Consider the following 23,920-nt stretch of genomic DNA (forward strand, 5'->3'; position numbering starts at 1 on the left):
GTTAAAAATTTTTATCTATATATTTCAAATAATTCTTAAGAGGATTGGGACATCCCTAAAACATGCTCATCTTTACACAATTTATTATTTTTTTTATCAAAATTGAGAAAGTGAAAAAGTTTTAACTTTTTGATAATTAGGAAAAGTAAAAGTGGAAATTTTTTTGAAGAATTTGTCTAGAATTATGTGTGTGACTTCAATTTAATTTACTTGCAAAAATGTTTAATTGTGAATATGTGCTATACTATTGGAAAAATAAATTGTTTCCATTCAATGGTTCAACAATAAAGTAGTTTATTTAAATAAAATATTCATTTAGTAAATTCTCATAATTTTACTACAAACAATATACTAGAATGATTCCATAATTTCATTGTAAACCCACCACATATTTTAATCTTCTTTTCAGATACAACAAATATTTTGAGGACCTACTAAAAGTATTATGTACCCAAACTTGCAAAAACGTTGTACATCTAAGACCATTTTAATGTAAAGTCAGTGAGAAATAATTTGGTGATGTTAGAACAATTTTAAAATTATATCATGATTATTTTTGTTTTGATTTTGAATGCCATTGGAACCATTTTATGTAATAATTAATGTATGGAAGACTCTTAAATTTTGTGACAATAATGAAAAATAGACATTTTGCATAGTCAATATAATAAAAGTAAAACATTAAATGATAAGTTATAGTTATTTTTTGTGTAAATAGACTGATTTGTATTTAATAAAATTGTCCAAATAAATATTATTTCAGACAAAAATAAAATAAAATGACACAGCTAGAATTTAGAATCATTAAATTATTTAATATTAATTTTTTATAAAATAGATTTCTAAAGAATAAGTAATGTTTATACACCAATAAAATTTACTACATTTGATTCAAATGTATTATTGTATACATTTATAATAATTTATGATTTTAACCCTTATAATATTATTTTTTTTATTTCAAATCAATATTTCATATTTTGAAGAAAATAAAATGGACCGTGCATAGCACGGGTGTGATACTAGTTGCTAGTTGCTAATAGTATTTCAGTTTCTAGAATGTTTTATTTTTTTTCCTTCTAATTTTACGTGCGATCAAAGAACTATAATCATGGCATTATGGACACACTGACAGATAGATTTAAAATTTTACATTTAGATGCCATATGATGAACCCCTTTAAAAATAAAAAAAAAAGGAATGGGTCAGTAGGAATAATTAAAGGCACCCTGCGAAGAATATTTTTTAATGAAATATTTTGGAAAAAAGAAATCATTTACACGAATTGACTTGACCTTTCTACTTGATGCTTATGTGAAGAATATTAGATTTTTTTTTAAAAAAGGAGACTCATTTACACGAATTGACTATGATTTGATTCTATTTTTTTAAAAATGTAAGTTGTTACGGACCTTAGTGTGATAATTATAAATTTATAATAATAGAGCATTAATTTAATGGTGTTGATGATAGTCCAGCCAAAACCAACCCATTTTGTGCTTTTTTAATTGATTTTGGTTCCAGTTTGAATAAATGACCTGCCTGGTATAGAAATATGGAGTATTTATTTTCGACTTATTTAAACTCGATATATTTGAGAAAAGTTTATTCTAACTCAAATGGCAAAGTTCAATAAAAATTAAATTAAGTTCGTGAACTATTAAAAATATATATTAGTTTACCATTTAACACATAGCCTAAAATTTATTCTTAATTATGATATACTCCACAATTAGGGCTGGGGAAAAATACCGAAATATGGAAATACCGGCCTTATCGTACCGAAAAAATATCAAAAATATCGAATTTTCGGTATACCGTGATTTTCGGTACGGTATGATACCTTGCCGAAATATTTCGGTAAGGTAACGGTATGAATTATCATATACTGCGGTATACCGATGTATACCGAAATCTGGTATATACCATAAATTAAGGTATATATCGTAAAATATAAATATAATTATATATAAAATATATTTTATATATCTTTAAATTATAAAATCTATTGTGAAATATAAATATAATTATGAATACATTATATTTAATATATTTTTAAAATTATAAAATATAAATAATATTCTAAAACTCAACTATTTTCATTGATGTTGAAAGTAAGGTATACCGCAAAAGTATGGTATACCGAATTTTAGTACGGTATATCGAAAATTTTGGTAAGGTAATGGTATGATTTTTTGCATACCGAATTTACGGTAAGGTATACGGTATGATGGTTTCGGTAAGGTATACCGTACCTACCCACCCCTATCCACAATACACATTAGTTAAACTTATTTACTAAGAAACATTAAAAGTATTAATCAATTAATTTATTTTTACTATTATTCTTTTAAGAAACATTTTGCATATGATTACTATAACTAGAAGGTGTCATTTGGGTGGGCGACTTCTTCTAGCACTTGCCAAGAGAATTATACCACTCCAGAGAAAATTATAGTGGTCACGTATTTGGACCAATAACGTGACAGATGGATATGCTAAGCTATCATCAAAACTTTTCCCTATTTCTCTTTATGATAATGATAACTCTTGAAAGTCGAGACAAAAGATTTATGGGCCGCTTTTTTGACTTCACTTTAGAGGTGGCAATTAGCGGCTACTTAATATCAACATGAATATACATGGGGGCTCACTTGGATTTCTAAGATTATAGCCTATTATATTTATACTACTAGTATTAATTTATTAGTCATGATATGAGTTTGTTTTGCAATATTGAATCTAATGGAGTACATAATTGATGAAACAACTAAGGGACTATTATACAATGTTGTTTCTGCTACATAAATACCAGTTTATGATCCAACCTCAGCAGACTGCTGTTGATAAGCACGAGCAGTAAAACCAGCATACCAAGCAACTCTCATGAGTTGCACCCCAAGAACCAGCACCCAACAGCACACCAATCCCCTTACCGTGTGCACCATCCACGACGGTGCCCCGACCTCTGCCCCCAGCTTCAGCCCTCTCATCAGCTGCAACAGTCGATACGACTCATAAACAACCGGTGTCACCAACCACACCGGCGACTGCCAGTGCCACGTCAGCATCTCCGTCAGCAGTTGCACCCACAGAAGCAGGAAGTAAGGGCCTAAGAGCACTGCCCATGAGATCAAAGGCAGCTGAGGCTGAAGCAATCCTTTCTGGGAAGCAATGAACATCACTGAGGGAATGATGAATCCAGCTACATTTGCAATGATGTTCCAGAATCTGTAACTTGAAGGAGGCTTGCTGCTGCAACCTTCACTCTCCTTGTTTGGATGAGCGCTGGAGTCCGCCATAAGGAGGAACAGGGTCGCGCCAAGATTGAAAATGCAGTCTAGTCCGGTAAGGGATAGAAGGCTGGCTATGTTGGGGCCAAGGAAAATAGATGATATTGGCAGCCACAAGGTGGGTACAACGCCGGTCACCAAGAGAAGCAAGGGGCCAAGAAGCCATAGAGGCTGCCTAAGGTAGTGGAACTGCATAACAGGCTGCTTATTTGCATCCACATGCTGATGCTCCGTCTTAGTTATTGAAGCTTCAGCTGCCTCACTAGAAGAAGTGATGGTTTCAAAGATATTGCTAGACTCTTTGAGCAATGTACCTTCTTTCTCGGGAACATATGTTACTGGAGGTGGTTCCCATCGAGATGTGTTAGCACAACAAATGATCCGAAGACCACTGCTAACATATGGCAAGTTGCATCTGCCAAACAGACTCTGAGATTTATATAATTTAGGGGTTCTATGATGCAATCGGGAAACAGAATGCACCGGATTACTGGATGGAGACTGCGTAAACAATGACATGATGAGGTTCACTTACAGACAATGCTTGGAATTCAGCTTCCAGTTTACCTAGTAAAAGACAAAGAAGCACTTTAGAGAATAAGCTAGATCCTTCAAAACAAACAAACAGCCATGGACAACCGACAACATGATACAAGAATCATTAATGCGAATATTCAAAATCCGTAAGTTTCTTCAAGCTCACATGCTCAGTGTCGTGCACCAATTGTGTCCAAAACTATACCTACACATTCTAAATGACATACGAACTCAACTAAACTAAAGCTATTCTTATGTACAATAGCACAGGTGAAGCAACCCCATAACCAAAATCTAGTGGTAGCTTATTTACAACTAAGAAGACATTATTCTCCACAACAAGCCCTTCCCTGATCTTGATACAGGAGTTTCAACGAATAAAAGCGATCAAACCTCATGCTATACAAGACTAAACTCGGTTAACCTTTCACTAATCACTTAGATAGAATCTACTACCGTGACACACCAAAATCACCAGAAAGACAGTTTACACTTTACACACATACAAATCATGTACTGTAGTATTTTCAAAGCAACAAGAGACTAACATCTTTGTCTTCCTGCTTAAACCCACCATAACCAGAGATTAAGCATCTAAAATCATAAAACATACAGTAAAATTCCTAAGACGCAAAAAACTCAGTGAAGATTCATTTCTTTTTCAATTAGATAAACACGAAGGAGGGGGCGATGATCGGTTCAGATAGGATAACTAGCACCGGAATGTCTAAACCCTAATTTGTCTTCTTTAATTTAGGATTAAACACAAAAATAATTGAATTGAGAGTAGTACCTTGGGATGGCAAAGTGCAATGGGATTTGAGATAAAAATCTGTAGAATCATCCGCTAACCAAATCAGTGGGGATTTCGTAAATTTTGCAGGAGTTGTAGGAAATTATTTTTTCTGGACAGATTTTAAAATGGATTAACCCTCGACCTATTCGGTAATATTATTAGTGGATGGTATTTTACAATTGATACCAAGTGATAGTAACTGAAATCGGAAAAAATAAAACCAGACAGCCAGTTGTTTTTAAATTTGATGAAGAAACATGTTCATTTTCGACCACAGGAACAGAGTATTTACAAGATATTGTGGATTTTACTTGATGCTCTGATAATGTACTTACTGTATCCTGTAATTGATGGCCATGATAAGCAGAGGCTTGCATTTATCTACTACTATGCACTCTCTTATTACTATAAGCAGCTGGAAAATATCAAAAGAGTTGCCTCCTGCAATTGACCAACATCTACGGCAAACATACAAGTGCCCTTGAGCTAGCTGCCTTTTGCGAACAATTTCAACACCTTCTGCCCGGCTGTAAGATTCGTGCACACGAATGCTTCGCTTAGTTTAATCAACGTTGCAGAAGCCAGCATCTTCGAACCTCTCTTTGCTGCCAAGAGATGTTAGATAATTGGTGCAATTCACCTTTCGCACAAGTCATGTACACATGTTATTGTTATAACATATGGCAACGTTGAATTTCATGTTTGTGTTATGCTAAATGAAAATCATTTTTGGGGTGCGAAAATCATTTATGTTTTTAATTATGTGGTGGATTTTTTCTGTTGCCTTTTCTTTTGAGTTCGAATGAAGTATTTCAATCTGGTCAAACAATTTGAAGATTGGGAATTAGGTTTTGAAGGTCTCATATAAGATGGTTTAGATTATTTCTATCAATAAAATTTCGTGTTTGAAATCATGAATGCCTACCCTGCTTCACTAAATCTCTCTCTGGGTGCCTATTTTTTTTTTCTTGCTAACCATATTTTATTGAATTTATGATCGAATTCGTTAAATACTACTACTATCATTTACTATGAATGATTAAATTTCTTTTATATAAACGTCTAACTCCTTGAATACATAATAAAATCACACATCTATATATAGACTAATAAAATATAAACCAGCTAAAGAGGCTTACACAATAAAACAGGCCGAACAGTTAAAATACTACCACTACTAAATAAGTAAGACTCATAAGTCATAATCATTTCCATCACAATTTTTAGGTAATATTGAAAACTGACAAAAATCAAATAAAAAAAATGAAAAGCCAAGACTAAACATGTAGCGATATTTTGGGGGAAAAGTGTGGCTTGTTAAGTGAACAAGCGTTCCCATTATTCATCAATCATTTAAAATCCCATATATATTTTTGAATATTTCTTTACATCCACATTTATTGTGAAATCGCATTTTTCTTTTTGGATTAGAATGTGAGTAGGGTTGCAACTTCACGTGCCATCCGACCCGCTAAAAGTGTGTTGGAGTTTAAAGCAACATTGTGGGGATCCAACTTCACGTGAAATAGGGGAATTTTTGTGACCATCTAAAAATGTTTTACTTAATTAGTTTTTAAACAATAATTTATCTTTTATAATGTCTATCTCACAATATAGTTTACTGGTATACATTTACTTCATATGCCTCGTTGAAAAAGAAATTTCTTTTTTTAGAGGTTGCATTTAAAAATCACTCTTTCTACTTAAGTCATCACAAGGGTCCCATAATTAACTCCTATATAAAGGAGGGTCCCATCATTCTATTATTAAATTTAAATAAAAACATTTCCACAATATTTTTTTTTGAAAAATTAACTCCTATATAAGAGAGGAAATACAATTGATGTCAAGAGGGCTCGAACTCGCCACCTCATGCAATAATGTCTAAGCTCCTTGCCGCTAGAAGAAAGACTCTGGACAACATTTCCACAATATTAAAATGCATTAAAAATAGTCAGAATACTATTACAAATTACAAAAAAAATTAAAAATTTCATAATTAAATTCATAAAATTAAAAAAACTCACTACTCGTGACCGAATTTCGCTCAAATGGATGATGAATGTGTGTATTTATAGATGATTTTGGGATTAAATTATTTCAAAAAAACCGTAATAAAACGGCTATATTTTTGGGAATCCAAAAATATTTTTTTAATTTTAGTATTATTTTTTATTTAAAAAAGAAAAAGAAAATGAAAATGCCACCGGCCAATAGAAACGCGCCACGTCGCCCTGCTCAGCGGCACGGACGTGCTCTATGTATCGAGCAGAGCCGTGCCGTTGGCAAGAGCACAGCAGCGGACAAGGGTGTGTCGTGCCAGCGGCACGGACGCCGTCCTCCGCAACGAGCACCGCTGCGGATGCTCTAATACCCTTATCAACGTACAAGGCTTTTTGCAATACTTTATACATAAAGTTTCTACTCGCGTCACATACCTCTGAGGGATTTGGGGTCGGGGAATGTGGGATAGTTATATTTTTACACTCCCTCCGCCACAAGGTACGTAATTGAGACATTTCTTTTAAACAGAGATTTAAGAATTGAGTTGGTAAATGTGAGAGTGAAGAGAGTAAATGAAAAGAGAGTAAAGTATGAGAGATCATAGACTTTTTGCCAAAGAAGGAAATGACTAAATTATTTTGGGACAACCAAAAAAGAAATACGAATCAACTACCTTGGGACGGAGAGATTATTTAGTTTCAATTGCCAACACTCACCCTTAAATCCTTCAAGGTTAACATTTTTTTTCTGAACGGTTGGATAACTGGCCCTAATTTTAAGCCCAAATGTGCTGCTGGGGCAGTGTATTTTTTTTTGTTTCAATCAAGATATACCGTTGGATCAGTTAATTTTGGCTCACAATTAGTAGCCTGCTCTGATACCATGATAGAAATTTATGAGTGACATCCTAAAACCAATTAATAATAAGAGGAGAGACTCACGAAACTTATATAGTGATTTCAATTTTCCATAAACACCAATATGAGATAATTATATTTACTATAGTTTCTATTGCCAACAACTAACACACTTCAAAATGGAGAATTTTCGTAAATGTCCTAAAGAATTTATCGATAGTCACCGACTACTAGTGACGGTGGTGATGGTGTAAGAATTTGAGGTTTGGCCCTACGAATCTTATCTCCTTTTATTTAATTATTACATGATCTAAGTTTGTCAATTCTCACAACCACTTGGACTAAGGCTTGTTAAAATGCATCTACCAAATTTCACAATTTAGATGATCATTGAAAATTAATATTTTTATCTTGAAAAATAAAATTAATGTAAAATTTCTAATCACAACATAGAGTGTTTGTCCAATTAGGCAGCGTTGTCATATTGAATAAGATAATACTAAGATATAAAGTTATATGTAATATAAATCATAATAAATTTTATTCTAGATTAACTTAGTTATAAGAGTAATCGTATGATGAATAATCTTGAAGCAATCATTTAAGTCTAAGTGTTTTCCAAAACGGAAGTCGACCAATGGGACACTCCAATAGAAAGAACCCCCACCAACATTTATGATGAATGGATGATCTTGCGTATGACAAAAATGAAATTAAAACTTAGAAAAATTAAAAGAAAACGAATATACTTCACAGTTCACACATCGTGGTCGTGCATTCTTGTGTATACTCCATCAAATGGTCAAGTTAGTGTACTAACTAATTTAATATACTTAGATATACTAATTAAATCAACATATTATATTAAAAATGTTAACGGAATATGTTAATAAAAATTTATATTAACATTTAAATTAGTTAGTATTATTTTATTACAACCCCCTCTACATTATACTTCCTACCCCCTCTACATTATACTTCCTCTCTATGCTATATATGTGCGTATGCTATTTGGGGAGTGGACAGAGGGAGTATAAGGTTTCCTAAAAATAAAAAGGTTTAAATTTTAAGGAACAAACTAAAATAGAAATAGTGTATATTTCTAAGGAATGGTAGAAGTATAAAATACTCCTACTTTATTACTAGTATTAATTAGGGGTAACTTCTTTTAAAGTCACAAACTTTCCAAGAATTTCGGTTTTTCTCACGAACTTTAAAATGTTCGTTTAATGTCACGAACTTTACCGGGCGTTGCGATTTTCCCATACGACCCGACCCTGGGTTTTTCTGGCAGAAATATTGCTAAAGGGGCACGCCTTAAATCTTATGTGGCAACCGTCGGAAATATGTAAAACGACGTCGTTTTAAAACGCTCGTAACATCCCGCTTTCACTTCAGAGATTTCAGAATCGTATGACCCAATTCATCCCATTTTGCTCCAATATCACAGCGCTTAGAACAAAAATTCACAAACTCAAACTTCCCACGAAAAAACATCAAAAAAGTCTAAAGATTGAATTTTTACCTGGTTGGACGATGTGAGGATGGAACTGGAGGCAGAACACTCCCATCTTTACTGCAATTATTATCCACAACTCTAGAAGTGATTTTCTTCTTCACCACAGCACCGCCGCCTTCTGATTTTCCGCTCAAAGGCGAGTCCTTCACTTTCACACACCTCATCCTCTTCCTCTTCCTCTTCCCCCACCGCAGCTTATCCATTGCAAAATCTGAACAAAAAAAATCCTTACTATTTCAGAATCGTATGGGGGTGGGAGAGACTTACAGGTTTGGCGCCATGGAAGGTGAATCGCTGCTGCAATCGTTGCGTCCCCTGTGTTGCTGCTGCTCGTACTGCTCGACGGCATCGTTTCATGGATGTCGTCCGTCGTGGTCGGCGGCTAAAAGTGTCCACTATAGGGCGGACACCCTCAATAGCCCCGCCCCAGTTTTTGTCCATAGCCCCAAAATTTTGTTTCCGCCACTATGGTGGACACTTCTAATAGCCCTAAAATTTTATAATCAATTTTCATTTTAAAATGTTTTAAGTTTCAATCAAGTATAATTAAAATTATCGTAATGTAAATAATTAGAAAACGAGGTAATTGGTGCCGGATATTCGTTGTATTGCAAAAGGGTAAAATTATACAACGAATAATTAAAATAAAATACAACTAAAAACTCCGCCACCGTCTACTCAGTGTCGGAGTCGGCTTCCTCTTCTTCTTCTTCTTCTTCTTCTTCTTCTTCTTCTTCTTCTTCTTCTTCTTCTTCTTCTTCTTCTTCTTCTTCTCCTCCTTCTTCTTCTCCTCCTCCTCCTCCTCCTCCTCCTCCTCCTCCTCCTCCTTCTCCCTCGCTGCTTGATAAGTCGTATTCTAGGCCTTGGTTACGGGTGAGTATGATGTGCTTAATTGATTATATTTGCAAAACAGTTGTTTAAAGTGTGCAGGTTAAGCATTCTAGCCAGTAGGGAAGTTTCGGAATGTTCAGGTGAAGAAGGCGCCAGCATGATCTCATACTGATCAGTATTCGTGCTAAAACGGCTTGAGATGGAGAAGACGGATAGCTGGGACGGATTACCCACAATTAAGGGCAAAGAAGTCAAATTGCAACGAGGACTTACCCTAAAATCAAGGGTAGCCTCCCTATAAAAGGAAGCCAAATTGGAAAGAATTGGGGGGACGATACAACATTCACTCATTCAACACACCATCTTTAGGTAGAAAGTTCTCTCGGTAGTTTCAGTCTTTCAGCCGTGTCCCGCTTCTTGCCTCGCCGTAGCCATGATCACTTGACGTTCAGATGTTCCCAGAATTCCAGTCATCGTCCATTCCAGCCAGCAAGATCGTAGTTTAGAGTCTCATCGTCCGGAGTGGCAAAACACTTTTACATTACTTTCGTAGTTTTAAATTTCTCGCTTTCCTTACGTTGGATCTTGTTTACCTTTGGATATTTTCTGCTTTTGAAATACTTTGTTGAAGATCCGAACGTGTTTATGCTATGAAGTTGATTTCCGTTTCGTTTATTGTGGTGTTTCTTTATTCCCTTGCCTAGTTAGCTTAGATCTAAAGTTTCTCGGTGATTAAAGTGCTGATTCTCACAATTCCGTTTACGTAACAAATTTCTTTAGGATAGATAAACAAGTACTGTTTGATCGGAAAGTAGGTCGTTGCATGCAAAGCTTAGTTTTAATTTCTGAATCGTTCTTTCATGTTGACCAGTATGCAGAAGTCCAGTTTCAGTGTTTGATTTCGGATTTGATTTCTTAGTTTTGGATCTATGTTTGTGAGTTGTTAATCTGAGTTTTTTTTCCGTGTTGAATCTGGAATTGTTATCTGAATTTTGGAAGTGTTTGTTGAAGAAGATGATGTCTATTTCAATTGGAGGGGACCACTTACTTTTCAAGATGCTTTTGCTTTTGTCCTTCACTTTTAGTTAAGCCCTGTCAGCCCAGTCACAAAACTTCCACTACACTCTGAATATTCTGTTTAGCCCGAAATAGAAACCCGTACCTTCCAAATATTTTCTGTTACAAAATTGTCCCCCCATTCCACGTACACAGTTACATTCCAAATGTTTTCCTTACCGTCTGACCAGTAGAACACCTCCTTTAAGTTCCAGCCTAGGTAGAAACTCAACCCAGCGTGGTAGCTAACCAAATCTTCCGATTGTCACCGCGGTAGTTTAAGAACGCACCATCTCTGTGGGATTCGACCCTTACCACCACTATACTGATCAGTAGAAGTGGGTTGAGGAATCTTTGAAACCAGGTCTAGGTTAGTTATGATTTCTATCCTGATCAGTAGGATATATCCTTGCTTGAACGACACCTACGCACCTTAGGTCCTTTCACTGCTGTCGGTCGCGGTTTCTCCAGGAGCATCATCAACTAACCCCAGCCGACTCTCAATCCGATTGATGAGCCTTTTGTAGACGTTCCTGACGTACGGGTCAGATTCCGCTGCGTATTTGCTGCATACGTCTTGCAGTTGTTGCACCAACTGCACATCTATGTTATCTCTCAAGACCTCGTGGGGGGCTTGCACCATGTGCTGTGGGATTGGAGCGGGCTGGGGGATGCGAGATCCGGACGCGGCCGACGATAGGCGGGAGGCACTTCTAGCCCCTCTGGCGCTGCGGATAGAGGCATGTTGTCCCGGGGCCGTCCTCGCCTAGTGTGTGTAGCGACTGGTTCTTCGATTTGCTCGTCGGACTGCTCAAACTCGTGCGAGCCGCTTCCGCTGCTGTAGTCCCTGGCAAGGTTGTGCCTTGTACGCTTCGGCCCAGAAGCTGTGTTGACCTCTCGCGCCACGATGGCCTTGAATTCGGACAATCCGCGAGGACCATATACTCCTCCCACAGTGTGAACTTCGGCCAGTCCTCCATGTTGTATTGGCCAATCGATAGGGCCTTCACGTCTGTTCGCTTCGGCCACTCTTAGCATGGAGAAGGTTGTCCTGGTATATGGACGCGAACCGCTTGGTAGCCCGCAGAATCCTACCCCACTTTTTTCGGAGTTGTCGGGTTTGAAGTCCTCGTATGCCATCATGACGCGCCTCCAAAAGCTCCCCTCCGGCTGATCGATGCCCACCATGGGGTCCGATGTGATGGCATCCCACGCACTCGCCACGGCAATGCTCTCCTGTTTGGTGTAGAGCTTGCCCCGGTTGGAGCCAGACCCCACCGCTACCGCCGACGCCACTGCCCTCGCCACCGCCACTGCCGACGCCGCTGCCCGAGCCGCCACCGCCGCTCCCCGAGCCACGGCTGCCACCATTGCCGCCTCCGCCCCTACCGCCATCGCCTGGGGCCGGAAACGACGTTTCCACCCGTTTTGCCGGCGTATCCGGGACGTCGAAACTGAGCAGACCCATCATAGTATCCAGTGTTTCTTGATCTACTTGGGTGAAAGGAGATTGACTGGATTGGAAATGGGACTCCAGACGCGGCTGGTTAAGCTCGTCAAGTTGGGTCTGTAATCCCCAAATGCGGAGCGACTCAGATTCAGCTAAATAGGTTGGGGCGTTGGAGAATACATAGTCGACTGAGATGGCTGTAGGTTTGGGCTCGATGCCCACGGCGGGGAGATTGACTCCACATCCACGGCTGGGACGGAGACCCGCCATATCCCATCGACTGTGAAGGATAGCCGGCCGTATGGCTGTAAAGGATTGCCGCCATAGCCCGATTCCTGCGAGTCGGGTGATTCGTCGTCTCTTCCGTGTATTTTTTTAGACTGGAAGTGTAGATAGTGAATGGAGGGATTGTGTGAAAATGGGGAAAAAATAGGTGGTGGAGAGTGGTATTTATAGAGGTAATAAAAAAACAAAATTCGACCGCCGGCGCGCCTATAGCCGCGGCGAAAGGACGCCCGGCGCGCCCTCGCCCCCCCCCCCCCCCCGTCGCCTATCCGTCGTCCTACCGCCTCCATTTCCGCGTCCGCCCCGGGGGCGGACAACTCCTACACTATAAACCGCCCCGGGACCGCTCCCGCCGGGGCGGTCCCATAGTGGATACTCTAATGTGGACACTCCAATAGCCCCGCCCCAAAATTTGTCCATAGCCCCAAATTTATTGTCCACAGCCCCAAAATTTTGTTTCCGCCACTATGGTGGACACTTCCAATAGCCCCAATCTTTTTTTTCATTTATGTTAATTCAATTATATTTAAATTTATCGGACTATGCGTAATTAGAAGAAAATGGCTATACGTGATGAAATTAAAATTAAACACTAAACTTTCGTCGTATTAAAGTACATGAAAAATTATACAACGAAAATTTAATAGGTGATAAATTGAATTAAAAAAAATCAACCGCCGTCCACCGGCGCTTCCTCGCCCCGATTACGCCTGATGACCGTCCGCCCTGGAAAGTTCGTCCGCCTCGGGGCGGAAGTCGCATACACTATAATCCGCCCCGCCGTCGCCCCAACCCGCGGCTATAGCCCCGCCGAACCATAGTGGATACCCTAAGAGTCGTGGTCTGTGGTGGTCGGCGCAAAAAATTGTTCTCTCTCAATTCCTCGCAAGTGGGCAGGAAGCGTGAATTCAGATGTGGAGGACTTAGATTGGGGAAGTAAAAAAAATAAAAAATAAAATTCAATGTCATTGCCACGTCAGAAAAATAATCCACGTGGCGATCTACACTGCCGGAAAACCCGGCATGGGAAAACGGCAACCGACTATAAAGTTCGTGACATTACACGAACCTTTTAAAGTTCGTGGGAAAAACCGGAATTCTTGGAAAGTTTATGACTTTAAAAGCAGTTACCCCTATTAATTAGTGTATTTTGTTACTAGTATTGTTCATCTTCTTATCCTTAAGAAATGGGTGGCCATGTTTTTTACTTATGGAAATTTTCAATTTTTAGATCTAGTTCAACCCATTTTATCGTCCAACCCTTTGGGTATGTGGCATAAGATTGTTTCCGAAATTTTCAAAAAAATTGGAAGTAGAAAAAAAAAGACAAATATATTATTGGTAGGGGCTTAATGATACTATCTGATGTGTGTATTAACCCAAAGTAATTGTTCCTTTTTAGTTGTTCATTACAAATGAAACATTTATTAAAATGGAAACAAAACCATCTCTATATTTTTATCTCATAAAATAACACTATATAATATCTCATGTCAAAAAACAAATATTTCATATTTAATGGGACGGATCGATAAGTAAATAAACTAATAAAATTAATAGATTTTCAATTATGACCTAATAAACACTAGTTAGAAATTTAATGTACCTTAATATGTACCCCGCCCGTATGTACACATAATTTATATCTGATGCAGATACAGACAAACGCAGAATTGCAGTCACAGTGGAAAGACAAAACACTGTATTGGTGTCCAATGAGCATCTCTTTCAAATTATGCTGTTTCTTATCTTATGAATCATATATATGCCCTCCATTCCACACCACATATATTATTCAACCCAAACAACATAACTCAATAATATCATAACTTCATATATATATACGATATACTATTATGTTACTACTACATACCTATTCTAGACAAAAACAATAACAATTTTTTGTCGAAATGAATCACTCCTCCCGCTCTAAATCATCCAATTCCTTCTCCACAGATGCCCCCTCGTAATTCACATTTCATGATTTAGTGTGCATTTTTATTATTATTATTATTATTATTATTATTATTATTATTATTATTATGTGACTCTTAATTAATTAATTACTCCATTTTGGAACACAGATTGGACTACGAAGTGGCAGAGCTAGCATGGGAGAACGGCCAGGTCGCCATGTACGGCCTCGGCGCGCCGCGCCCCCTCAACAGCAAGGCCGCCGGCGCCGACACTCTGGAGTCCATAGTTGACCAAGCCACCTTCAGCCTCCCCCACGCCAAATCTGCCGCCTTGGTTCCTTGGCTCGACCACGGCGCCGTCTCCGTCTCCGCCTCCGCCTCTGCCGCCGCCGCGGCGAGCATGGACGCCCTGGTGCCGTGCAACAACAGCAGGAACGAAAAGCATGTGAACTCGACGCAGGTGCCGGGGATCGGCGGCGCGTGCACGGTGGGATCGTGCAGCGGCGCCGAGGGCCTGGCACGTGCGGCGGGGCGGGGTTTCTGCACGAGTTACACGAGCGACACGTGCGGCGGAGGGAGAGACAGCCTGCTTGATTCTTGCGACAGAGAATTCGCCGGCGGCGGCATCACGTCCACCTCCCTATGGTCGCAGGAAAACACCAGCTCCGGCGAAGATTGCACCAAGACCTCTGCCGAGGACCACGAAACCGTTTGTTACGGTAGATCACAGGCATGTTCCGCTTCTCTTTTTCTAGATATCTTATCCATTCTAAATTTGCTCAACTTTTATAATATTCGTTCACGTTGACAGCTACTTTATTCTATACATATAAGGAATGGATCTTGAATCAAAAAAAATTCTGCAAAACTCTATTTATTATCCTATGGTTTCTTATTTGTTACTGTATAGTACTAGTAAAAACTAAAAATAAACGTGCGACGATTTTAAAAATTATTCATATGTATCTGTTGAATATAAAGAAAGGATCTCGAAGATCAATATTTTTAATTTTCTGTTTATTTCGACAAAATATAAATATGACTATATCTTAAATTATTGTTTTCTTTGATTGCAGAGGCCGGCAGGAAAAAAAAGCAACAGAAAATTGGGAATCGGAAAATCAGCAATTATTTCAGCTAAAGTTAGGGCAGCTGCCATCCATAACCAGTCTGAGAGAGTAAGCTTTTCTTCCACTTTTCTAGTAATTAATATCCGTATTCTAATTCCATATGAATAATGGAGTATTTGTTGCTTATTTTTAAAATTTTAATTCCTATGCATCTTCCTTTATTAGGTTGCATGCTAATAAAATTAAAATAGTACTATAAATAAATGAATATATGTATTATGTATATGCACGCTTATGGAATTCATTAATTTGTTCCAGAGAAGAAGGGACAAAATTAATGAAAGAATGAAGACATTGCAGAAGTTGGTCCCCAATTCTAGCAAGGTATGAAAGTGGATGGACTTTTAAACTCAAACATATACAGTATCAAAATAAATTTGGAAAAAAAATGTGAAAGTCTTCATGTATATATGGCCAACTGCATACCGACAATTCTTACTTAGTTGGCAACGACAACGTTCCCCCATGAGAGGGAGAGAAAATCTAAGTTAAATTGGCATCACAAATAATTTTTGTACCTCACAAATTTAGTCGTTCACACGCTTTCCCATTTCGTACAATGAAAAAAATATGCATGATTATGTCTTAAAAAGTAAGCCTCAATTTAGGTAATTTGGTTTATTGATTGCAGACGGATAAGGCGTCAATGTTGGATGAAGTAATAGATTACATGAAACAATTGCAAGCACAAGTGCAGATGATGAGTAGGATGAGTGTGCCATCCATGAATATGATGATGCCATTGTCCATGCAACAACACCTTCAGATGTCTATGATGACTCCAACCATGGCCATGCCTATGCCCATGGGAGGAGTCATGGACATCGGTCGCGGCACTGGAATGTTGCCCATGATGCCCTCGTCCGCTGGATTCATGCCTTGGGACATCCAGCCTCCACCGCCCACGCCCGACTTTTTATCCAACCTCTTTGCTACTCAATCGCAAGTAAGTACTATTCCTGTGGAAGATCAAACATTTTATCCAACTTCTTAGTTCATAGAATTTCATCCCTAGATGAATTATCTAGCCTACCAAACATGCATTTATAATATGATACAGATTAAGATTAAAAAGACAAATAATTGTGAATGCAGCAGCCAATGACGGTCGATGGCTACACCAGATTGGCAGCTATGTATCAGCAGTTGCAACAAACGTCTGCGATGACTGCCTCAAAAAAATGATTTCAAAAATATGTAAAATAATAATTATGAATGCAACTCTTTTTTTGGGTTTGTTTTATATATTGAAAACGTGTTTGCTCCACGTCGATTTGATAAGGGTGGTTGTTGTTTATACATATAAACTAGGTAATCATATTTTTGTGCAAGGAGGATGATGAATTTAATTATGAGATGTATGTTAGATCTTTTTTTTCCTTCACTGTACACATAAATTTGAATTGTCACAGTAAATGCAAATATTAATTTAAAATATAGTAGCATGCTTGCCCTGATTATCATCATATGAGTATGTCTATTCGATCTGACTACTCAACTACAACATATCTAGTTAACATGAAATGTTTGTTTAAAGGCAAACACAAAACTTATTGTCATTTTCAACTCAAATTATTTTTCTATGATTCGCGGAGAGTCTTGTCGTGGGTTTTTAATTAATAGGAGTACTTAGTAAGTATTATGATCCAACCAATTTTAGTTGTCCCATTCTTTTTTGCATTAGCTAAGAATAACTATTAGGGTACATTATTCCAAACTTCCAAGTTTATGGTATATGATTTACAAATATTAATTAAGATTTCTATATAATAATTTGATTTAAAAATAAATATTAGTAGTATTATAATAGTATAGTTATTGAATTAGTAGTGCGACCATCCAATCCCAATAAGCACTTCATCTATCGCAATTTTATTGCCATACTACCAAGTTTTTTCAATTTTTTGTCACTTTTTCTTCAATTTCAATTTATTTTAATTTTGGATTTATTTTGTAATTATTAACATTAAAATTTGTGTTGAACATAACGTGATATACTTAATGGATGGAGGGAGCATTTAATTAATGTTTTGATCATTAATAAGGTATATAAAGATATAGTTTTTGTAATTTTTTGATTTTGTAATATCTATGTATTATTATCATTGTTTCAAAATGCATATTTTATAATTTTGACGTACCAGTAGAATAGATTTTATAAATGGTTTTGATAGCCTTAAGTCGACAAAGATATTTTTTAGTTTTTACCCTTTTTCCTTTGTTGCACCTGTAGGTGATGCAAAGTCGTTTATAATCATAGTAGTATTTCATAAGATAAGTAAACTTCCCTATGATGTCTGTGGAAATTTTGCAGAGGATAAGATATCCGTACATATGTCAGGCTTGACTTTAGTCGAGGTGGGATGATTCATTCAGTACAATGACACTCATTCCCTACAAGGAAATAATTGAACAATTTGAAGCAGCCATGAAATTGTGACAAACACATGCCAACTATTGCCAAGTGGGAATCAGTCTCATTTGCTTAGGGACAAAAAGGTGATTCGCTCACCCCAGGCGCCCCCATAACCCGGCCCGACATCGCTATGGAGGGGTTCAAACACGGTACCTCAGCGGCCCATTAGGTGGGAGGAACTTACACTGGTAACCAGCACACAAGGAGCCACCACAGTGGTGAAACTCCCACACTGCGGCTGCCAGCATTCGATCCTGTCTGCTTAGGGACAATCTACCCTACTGTGCTCTTACCGGCGGCACGGTTATGGGTCCGACCCTACTTTTTTTATCTGCTCTCTAGCAAGAGCACAACACCCACAGCTGTGCTCTTTCACAAGGACGAGTAACAATTCAATTTAAAATTCAATTAAACAAAAATATTTTCATAATATGAAAATTCATTAAAAAATCAAAATAACATTACAAATTATAAATAAATTTAAAATTACATAATTAAAATCCTAAAAATTAAAAATTACATAATTAAAATCCTAAAATTAAAAAAAACCACTATGCGTTGCCGAATTTCTCTCACATGTGCTTGATTAGGTCTTCTTGTAGCTCAATGTGGGTTCGGGTATCACGCATTGTGTGCCTTGTCTCGATCCTCTGGCCCACCGTCGTATCGCGCATTGTGTGTATTTATAGATGATTTTGGGAGAAAACAAAATAAAAAAAAATCAGAAAAAGCGGGCAAAAAAACGATCATATTTTTGGGATTTGAAAAATATATATTTTTTATCATTTTTAAAAATTAAATACCGAATTTTTAATAAAAAAATTTTCAAATGCAAGGACTATGACGTTGCCCAATCGCGTGCCGCCACGTCGCCTGCTCGCTGGCACGGACGTGCTCTTCGCAGCAAGCAGCGCTGTGCCAGCGGCGCGAGCGCAGTGGCGGTGGAGCTTGTCCGTGCCACCGGCACGGACGGACGGCGCTGGCACGGACGGACGGATGCCGTCCACCGCTGGGCATGCTCTTAATATCACGAATCAACCAAGAAGATTTAAAATTAATCAGACAAGCTTTTGTGACAAAGCTACAGCTCAAAGACTTTGCTTTTCCTACTGACTGATCTCAAAGTTCATCAACATAAAAATAAAATAAACGTAAAGTAGCTTTTCCATGTCCAGAATTCAGTATGTAGACGAACAGCACATGCTAGTCTTTGCGGACTAAGTAGAGCTTGCCCACAACATGAAGTACAGCAACAAAAGCTATGAAACCAATGCTCATCACAAGAACGACGTTTGGAGAAATTTTAAGCCCTGGGGCATCATCTGTATAGAACTGAAGCATGGTTCCACTAGTTCCACCACCCGCACCACCTCCACCTGTTCTTCTCCTACGAAGATTAGCTGCAGCTGCAGCTGCACTTCCTCTTTCTGGTGCAGCTCCACCTGTTGCCATTTCTTCACCCAAATCTCAACCTTCAGAACCAAACCACAGCCAAAGTTCAAACTAGGAACAGATAAGACCATTCAAGAATATATGCCATAAAGCAGAAAAATTAGAGTATGTTAATAACATAAATGCAAAAGCAAGGATGCACCCAAGGCATATTTTAGCATCCAACATGTATATTTTGGATTATAGACAGAGACTCCAAGCAGACGCATTTGATGGCATTCTTGGACACTTCCTAGAACATAGCCCAATAAGATGGTGCATACCAAAAATCATTAAGTTACTAGTATATCACTATAGATAGAAGCAATTGCATATCTTCACAAACATGTTGAAAACCCAAGAATTGAACCAAGTATGACACCAAATGCAATATAGGAAATTCCATCTGTTGTTCAGGTTGTTAAGTTGTTGTGCCTGCTTATAAATTCTCACTAAACTAGAAGGATTCACCATAATGAATACAAAAGCTCTAAATTAAAAACAGCTCAATGTTTGATAATTCCCCAGATCAAGCTGAGATCATCAGTATATACCAGTAACTCTGCTTCAAATCTGCCATCAAAGAATTTTTTTCAAATAAATTCATGGTTCAATTTTGAGCAATCCTATTACTAATTTGAACAACACATTTATAGAATGGCAATAATACTACAAAGTAAAAAATCAATCAAGTTATCTTAAGTCAAAGCGTGGAGATAAGTCTCATCTCGATGAATGGTGGCCTAAAAAGTTTTATTCATATTCTGAGATGAACTCAAAGGATCGGTTCCCCCTTCAAAACAACAAACACGAATACGACCCATTAAGAAAACTCCAAACACGAACAAGACCCGCTACCCTCAGACACAAACACGCCACGAACCACTTCGGGTCAACACGACACAATAACAACACGTACATGAGATGACACGATAACGACTCGATAACAACACGACCTGATAACGGTTAAACCTATTAAAAACATCCAATTGCTAATTACAAAATCTGATCTAAACATAAAAATATCAATAATTTCTTATTAACAAAATCCAACAAAAATCCAACAAAATTCAACAAAAATGAAAATAATAAGAATTAATAATATTATAATATTATTTCTTAACAGATAACACGAACCCGACACGAAATTTTCGTGTCCTTAACAGGTCGACCCGATAAGGACACGAACCCAATAAGCTCTGACCCTAACCCATTAATTTCGTGTCGGTTCGTGTAGTGTTATCGTGTTGTGTCAAAAATTGACAGCCCTATGCATAACGAATCAAATCATCAAATAAAGGAGAAAGGGAAAGGCAACAGATCCGACACGAATTTACCATAAGCTTCCAGAACCCCAACTTCAGAACTGAGATACGAAAACAAATCATATAGATCGATACAATGCAATAATCTTCAAACTAAAAATCCGTATAACATAAATATATCATCCGAAACAAAAAAAAACAGATAGATGAATTGCTGAATTGTATCCATTCAAAAAAATAAAATTCAGCTCACGGAATAATATTTGAACGAATATGTTCTTAGAGAAAACAAGATCTGCGCAGGCAATTCTTAAGAGCTACCTTTCACAACTTGAAGACGAAGTAATGGTCGAATTGGGATGTCTCTCTAGGGTTCTCAAATTTCGGATCGGAAATTGTCCTGTATTATGTTTACTAGTTTTACCGGTTGCTATGCACGGGCCATAAAACTTGTAAAAAATTCTAAGATAAATGAATTTAAAAAAAAAATTGATGATAAATATTGTATAATTATGCTTGCAGGCAAAGAATAAATGTTTAATAAAAAACACATTGTAAATATCGAGACAAATAAATAAGTGTCTATTTCCAATAAACAAATAATTTTTTTGAATTTGAAACGCAGATATGAGTGGAATAAATAAAATATAATACAGAATAAAGATGAGGTAATGACAATCCAATATGAACTTAAGCAAAATATGTAAAAAAACACAAATATTCATAAATAGGAACTTACACAAATATCAACAATCCAATAGTTCATAAGTTTTGAAAAACTTCTTTATAAACAATGTTAACAGTAGAATCACCATTGCCTTCATCTTCTTCATCTTTACACAGCAAAATCTTCAAACCTCCACGACTTGTGACTCTTAATATAGCAACATACAGTTGTCCATGATTGAAAATATTCCTCCATCATTAGAATGCACAGACGACATTATAGTGTCATGCACAGAAAGTTGTTCATCAGTGAATTTGGAAATAAATTCCAAATATTCCCTTACTAAACCTTCACGATCATAACACAACTCATCAGTAATCAGTCTATTTTCACTTGATTCAAAATACTGATTATCAGGATACGGCAAACCATGGAAATCACGCAAAGTTTTGCCAAGATTCTGCAACAATTTCTCAATCTCTGGCAATGCAAAATTCTGAATTTCATCCTCATTCAAGATCATACCTATAGTAATTAAGAATACGTTGTTAGAATTAAACTTATATTATAAATTGAAAATAATAACAAATAACATAATAAACATGCAACGAAATAATTAAAAAAAATAACTTACCAGGATAATTTGTTAATTTCCGGCGGTTATAAAGAACATCTTCAGACAAATATTTCCAACTTTGCCAAACAAAGTCCGGGCGTGAAATAGATTCCGATGTTAACAAACTCACAAAGAGCAATCTCAAAGAGTGAGCTGAAGCCCAAAAAGAAGCCTCTACACTTCCATCAACATATTTGCCCGCACTCATCAAGCTATTTGCCCGCACTCTCAGTTTTGGGTTCAACATTATGAGTAGCATTATGCTTTTACAGGTACGGATCTCTCGACAACGTCCAAGACTCTCACCTCCCAAAAGCATAGAGAGAGATGAACATATACCTGAAGTTGCATTCATCAAGCTATTTGCCCGCACTCATAAGAAAGTCGAAGGAGTAAGCTATCTCATCTTCGATTTTGTAGATTTTTCCGTAAATTCTTAGTATGATACTTGCAGAAATTAGTTATGTTGTTGTTTAAGGAATTAATATCATTTCATACATAAAAATCTAAATTTACAATATCATTTAAGTGATTCTAAAAAGAGATATTAACAACATTAGCTAAGAAAATTATAAATAAAAATTGTAAAATATTTTGATTATATATTAGATTTATATTATTTAAAAAAAATTAAACTATTAATAAATTATTAAAATATCAATCACCTTAGCCTTTGTCTTTAAATAATTTTGATGAAAATAATAAGTAAGAATAAATCAATAACAATAATTTATATTTAAAATTTATGGGAGAAGTCATAACTGCAAAAAATATTAAAAGTCAAAATTAGAGCCCAACTTTTAGATATAACAATAACGTTCAACATATAAACTTCGTGGTATCATAGTATGAGTAAAAAATCATAATACAACTATTATACTATAAAATACTACTATATTAAAAGCCCAAAACAAAGCCCAAGTATTATAATACAACACAAACTAATAAGCCTTCAATGTTTCAAACCCCAATATTTCTCTAAACCTACACGCCCCCCCAGTTCCCCTATCTCTATTTCTCCCTCTCTCCTCATCGGTGCAGCTACGCGCCACCATTTCCTTCTCTCTTTCTCTCCCCCCGCCTCGCTGCTTCGCCGTCTGCCTGCCCCCGCCAGCCTTGGCGCCCTCGCTGCAGCTCCACCACCCTGCTTCAACGGCGCCATGGAGTTCTTTGCGTGTCTGAACGGGTGTTCTGGTTGGTGCACCTGTCCTCCGACGGCCGGCGATTAGCCAGTGGCCTCGACCTGACTTTTACAGGATAGAAAGTGGGGAACAAAGATGGCTATTGTATAATTTTTTAGGATGTTGCAGATTCCATTAATGGTGTCTGTATTTATAAGTGTATTAACTTCTTGGTGAAGCCATTTTTTTATTGGATCAATTTTTAATCAATAATATTTGCCTTTTGTTTGCCCAATAAATTATTTTCCAGCCCAAAAATGTGTCACATGGTCATTCAAAAAACTCTCACTTTAGATATTGATAGATTGAACTGCTTTATCTTTATGTAAACGCCTTTAATTAATGTAGATAATTATCCGAATCTGAATTTTTATAAGAAAGTAGAACTATAATATATTTTCAAAAAATAAGAGTGAATTTTAAAATTAATCTATTTAAGTCAAATGAAGAGAAAAGGAAATAAACTAAATTTACGCTCTTAAAATTTGGAATGTTGAAATACTATATTCTTACTGCTAAATTAATATGGCGATTGGCGAATATATATTCCATAGTAAATTTAGGCGCAAAAATGACTAATATAAATATGGGTGAATTGAAAAAAATAATAATAAAGTTTGGTCAAACGAAAAATATCATGTGAACAAAATGTTTGACTATTTAAACGATG

The 23,920-nt window shown here is 37.0% G+C and overlaps 3 protein-coding genes across 6 annotated transcripts; 1 reads left to right on the forward strand and 2 right to left on the reverse strand.

The window, feature by feature from the left end:
• Positions 1-2,718: 2,718 nt before the first annotated feature.
• Positions 2,719-5,559, reverse strand: LOC121792588. 3 transcript variants are annotated; one of them, XM_042190593.1, is made up of 3 exons: positions 4,962-5,559; positions 4,624-4,662; positions 2,719-3,860 (listed from the first exon to the last, which is right to left on the reverse strand). In XM_042190593.1, exon 3 carries the CDS (start codon positions 3,810-3,812, stop codon positions 2,817-2,819), a length of 996 nt encoding a protein of 331 aa, XP_042046527.1. In that variant the 5' UTR covers positions 3,813-3,860; positions 4,624-4,662; positions 4,962-5,559; the 3' UTR covers positions 2,719-2,816. The 3 variants fall into 3 exon arrangements, with proteins under 3 accessions (XP_042046527.1, XP_042046526.1, XP_042046525.1); XM_042190592.1 differs by having other exon boundaries at positions 4,624-4,735; XM_042190591.1 differs by lacking the exon at positions 4,624-4,662 and having other exon boundaries at positions 4,962-5,558.
• An 8,868-nt stretch (positions 5,560-14,427) lies between these two features.
• On the forward strand, positions 14,428-17,063 carry LOC121765745 (transcription factor UNE10-like). 2 transcript variants are annotated; one of them, XM_042161960.1, is made up of 6 exons: positions 14,428-14,594; positions 14,713-15,274; positions 15,621-15,722; positions 15,933-15,998; positions 16,306-16,620; positions 16,770-17,063. In XM_042161960.1, the coding sequence occupies exons 1-6, from the start codon at positions 14,539-14,541 to the stop codon at positions 16,857-16,859; spliced, it is 1,191 nt and encodes a 396-aa protein (XP_042017894.1). In that variant the 5' UTR covers positions 14,428-14,538; the 3' UTR covers positions 16,860-17,063. The 2 variants fall into 2 exon arrangements, with proteins under 2 accessions (XP_042017894.1, XP_042017900.1); XM_042161966.1 differs by having other exon boundaries at positions 16,773-17,063.
• A 2,054-nt stretch (positions 17,064-19,117) lies between these two features.
• On the reverse strand, positions 19,118-21,230 carry LOC121766900 (protein transport protein Sec61 subunit beta-like). Its single transcript, XM_042163133.1, has 2 exons — positions 21,108-21,230; positions 19,118-19,562 (listed from the first exon to the last, which is right to left on the reverse strand). The coding sequence occupies exon 2, from the start codon at positions 19,540-19,542 to the stop codon at positions 19,294-19,296; it is 249 nt and encodes an 82-aa protein (XP_042019067.1). The 5' UTR covers positions 19,543-19,562; positions 21,108-21,230; the 3' UTR covers positions 19,118-19,293.
• Between the last annotated feature and the right edge of the window lie 2,690 nt (positions 21,231-23,920).

Source organism: Salvia splendens, chromosome 2 (assembly GCF_004379255.2).
Source record: "Salvia splendens isolate huo1 chromosome 2, SspV2, whole genome shotgun sequence".
Lineage (NCBI taxonomy): Eukaryota > Viridiplantae > Streptophyta > Magnoliopsida > Lamiales > Lamiaceae > Salvia > Salvia splendens.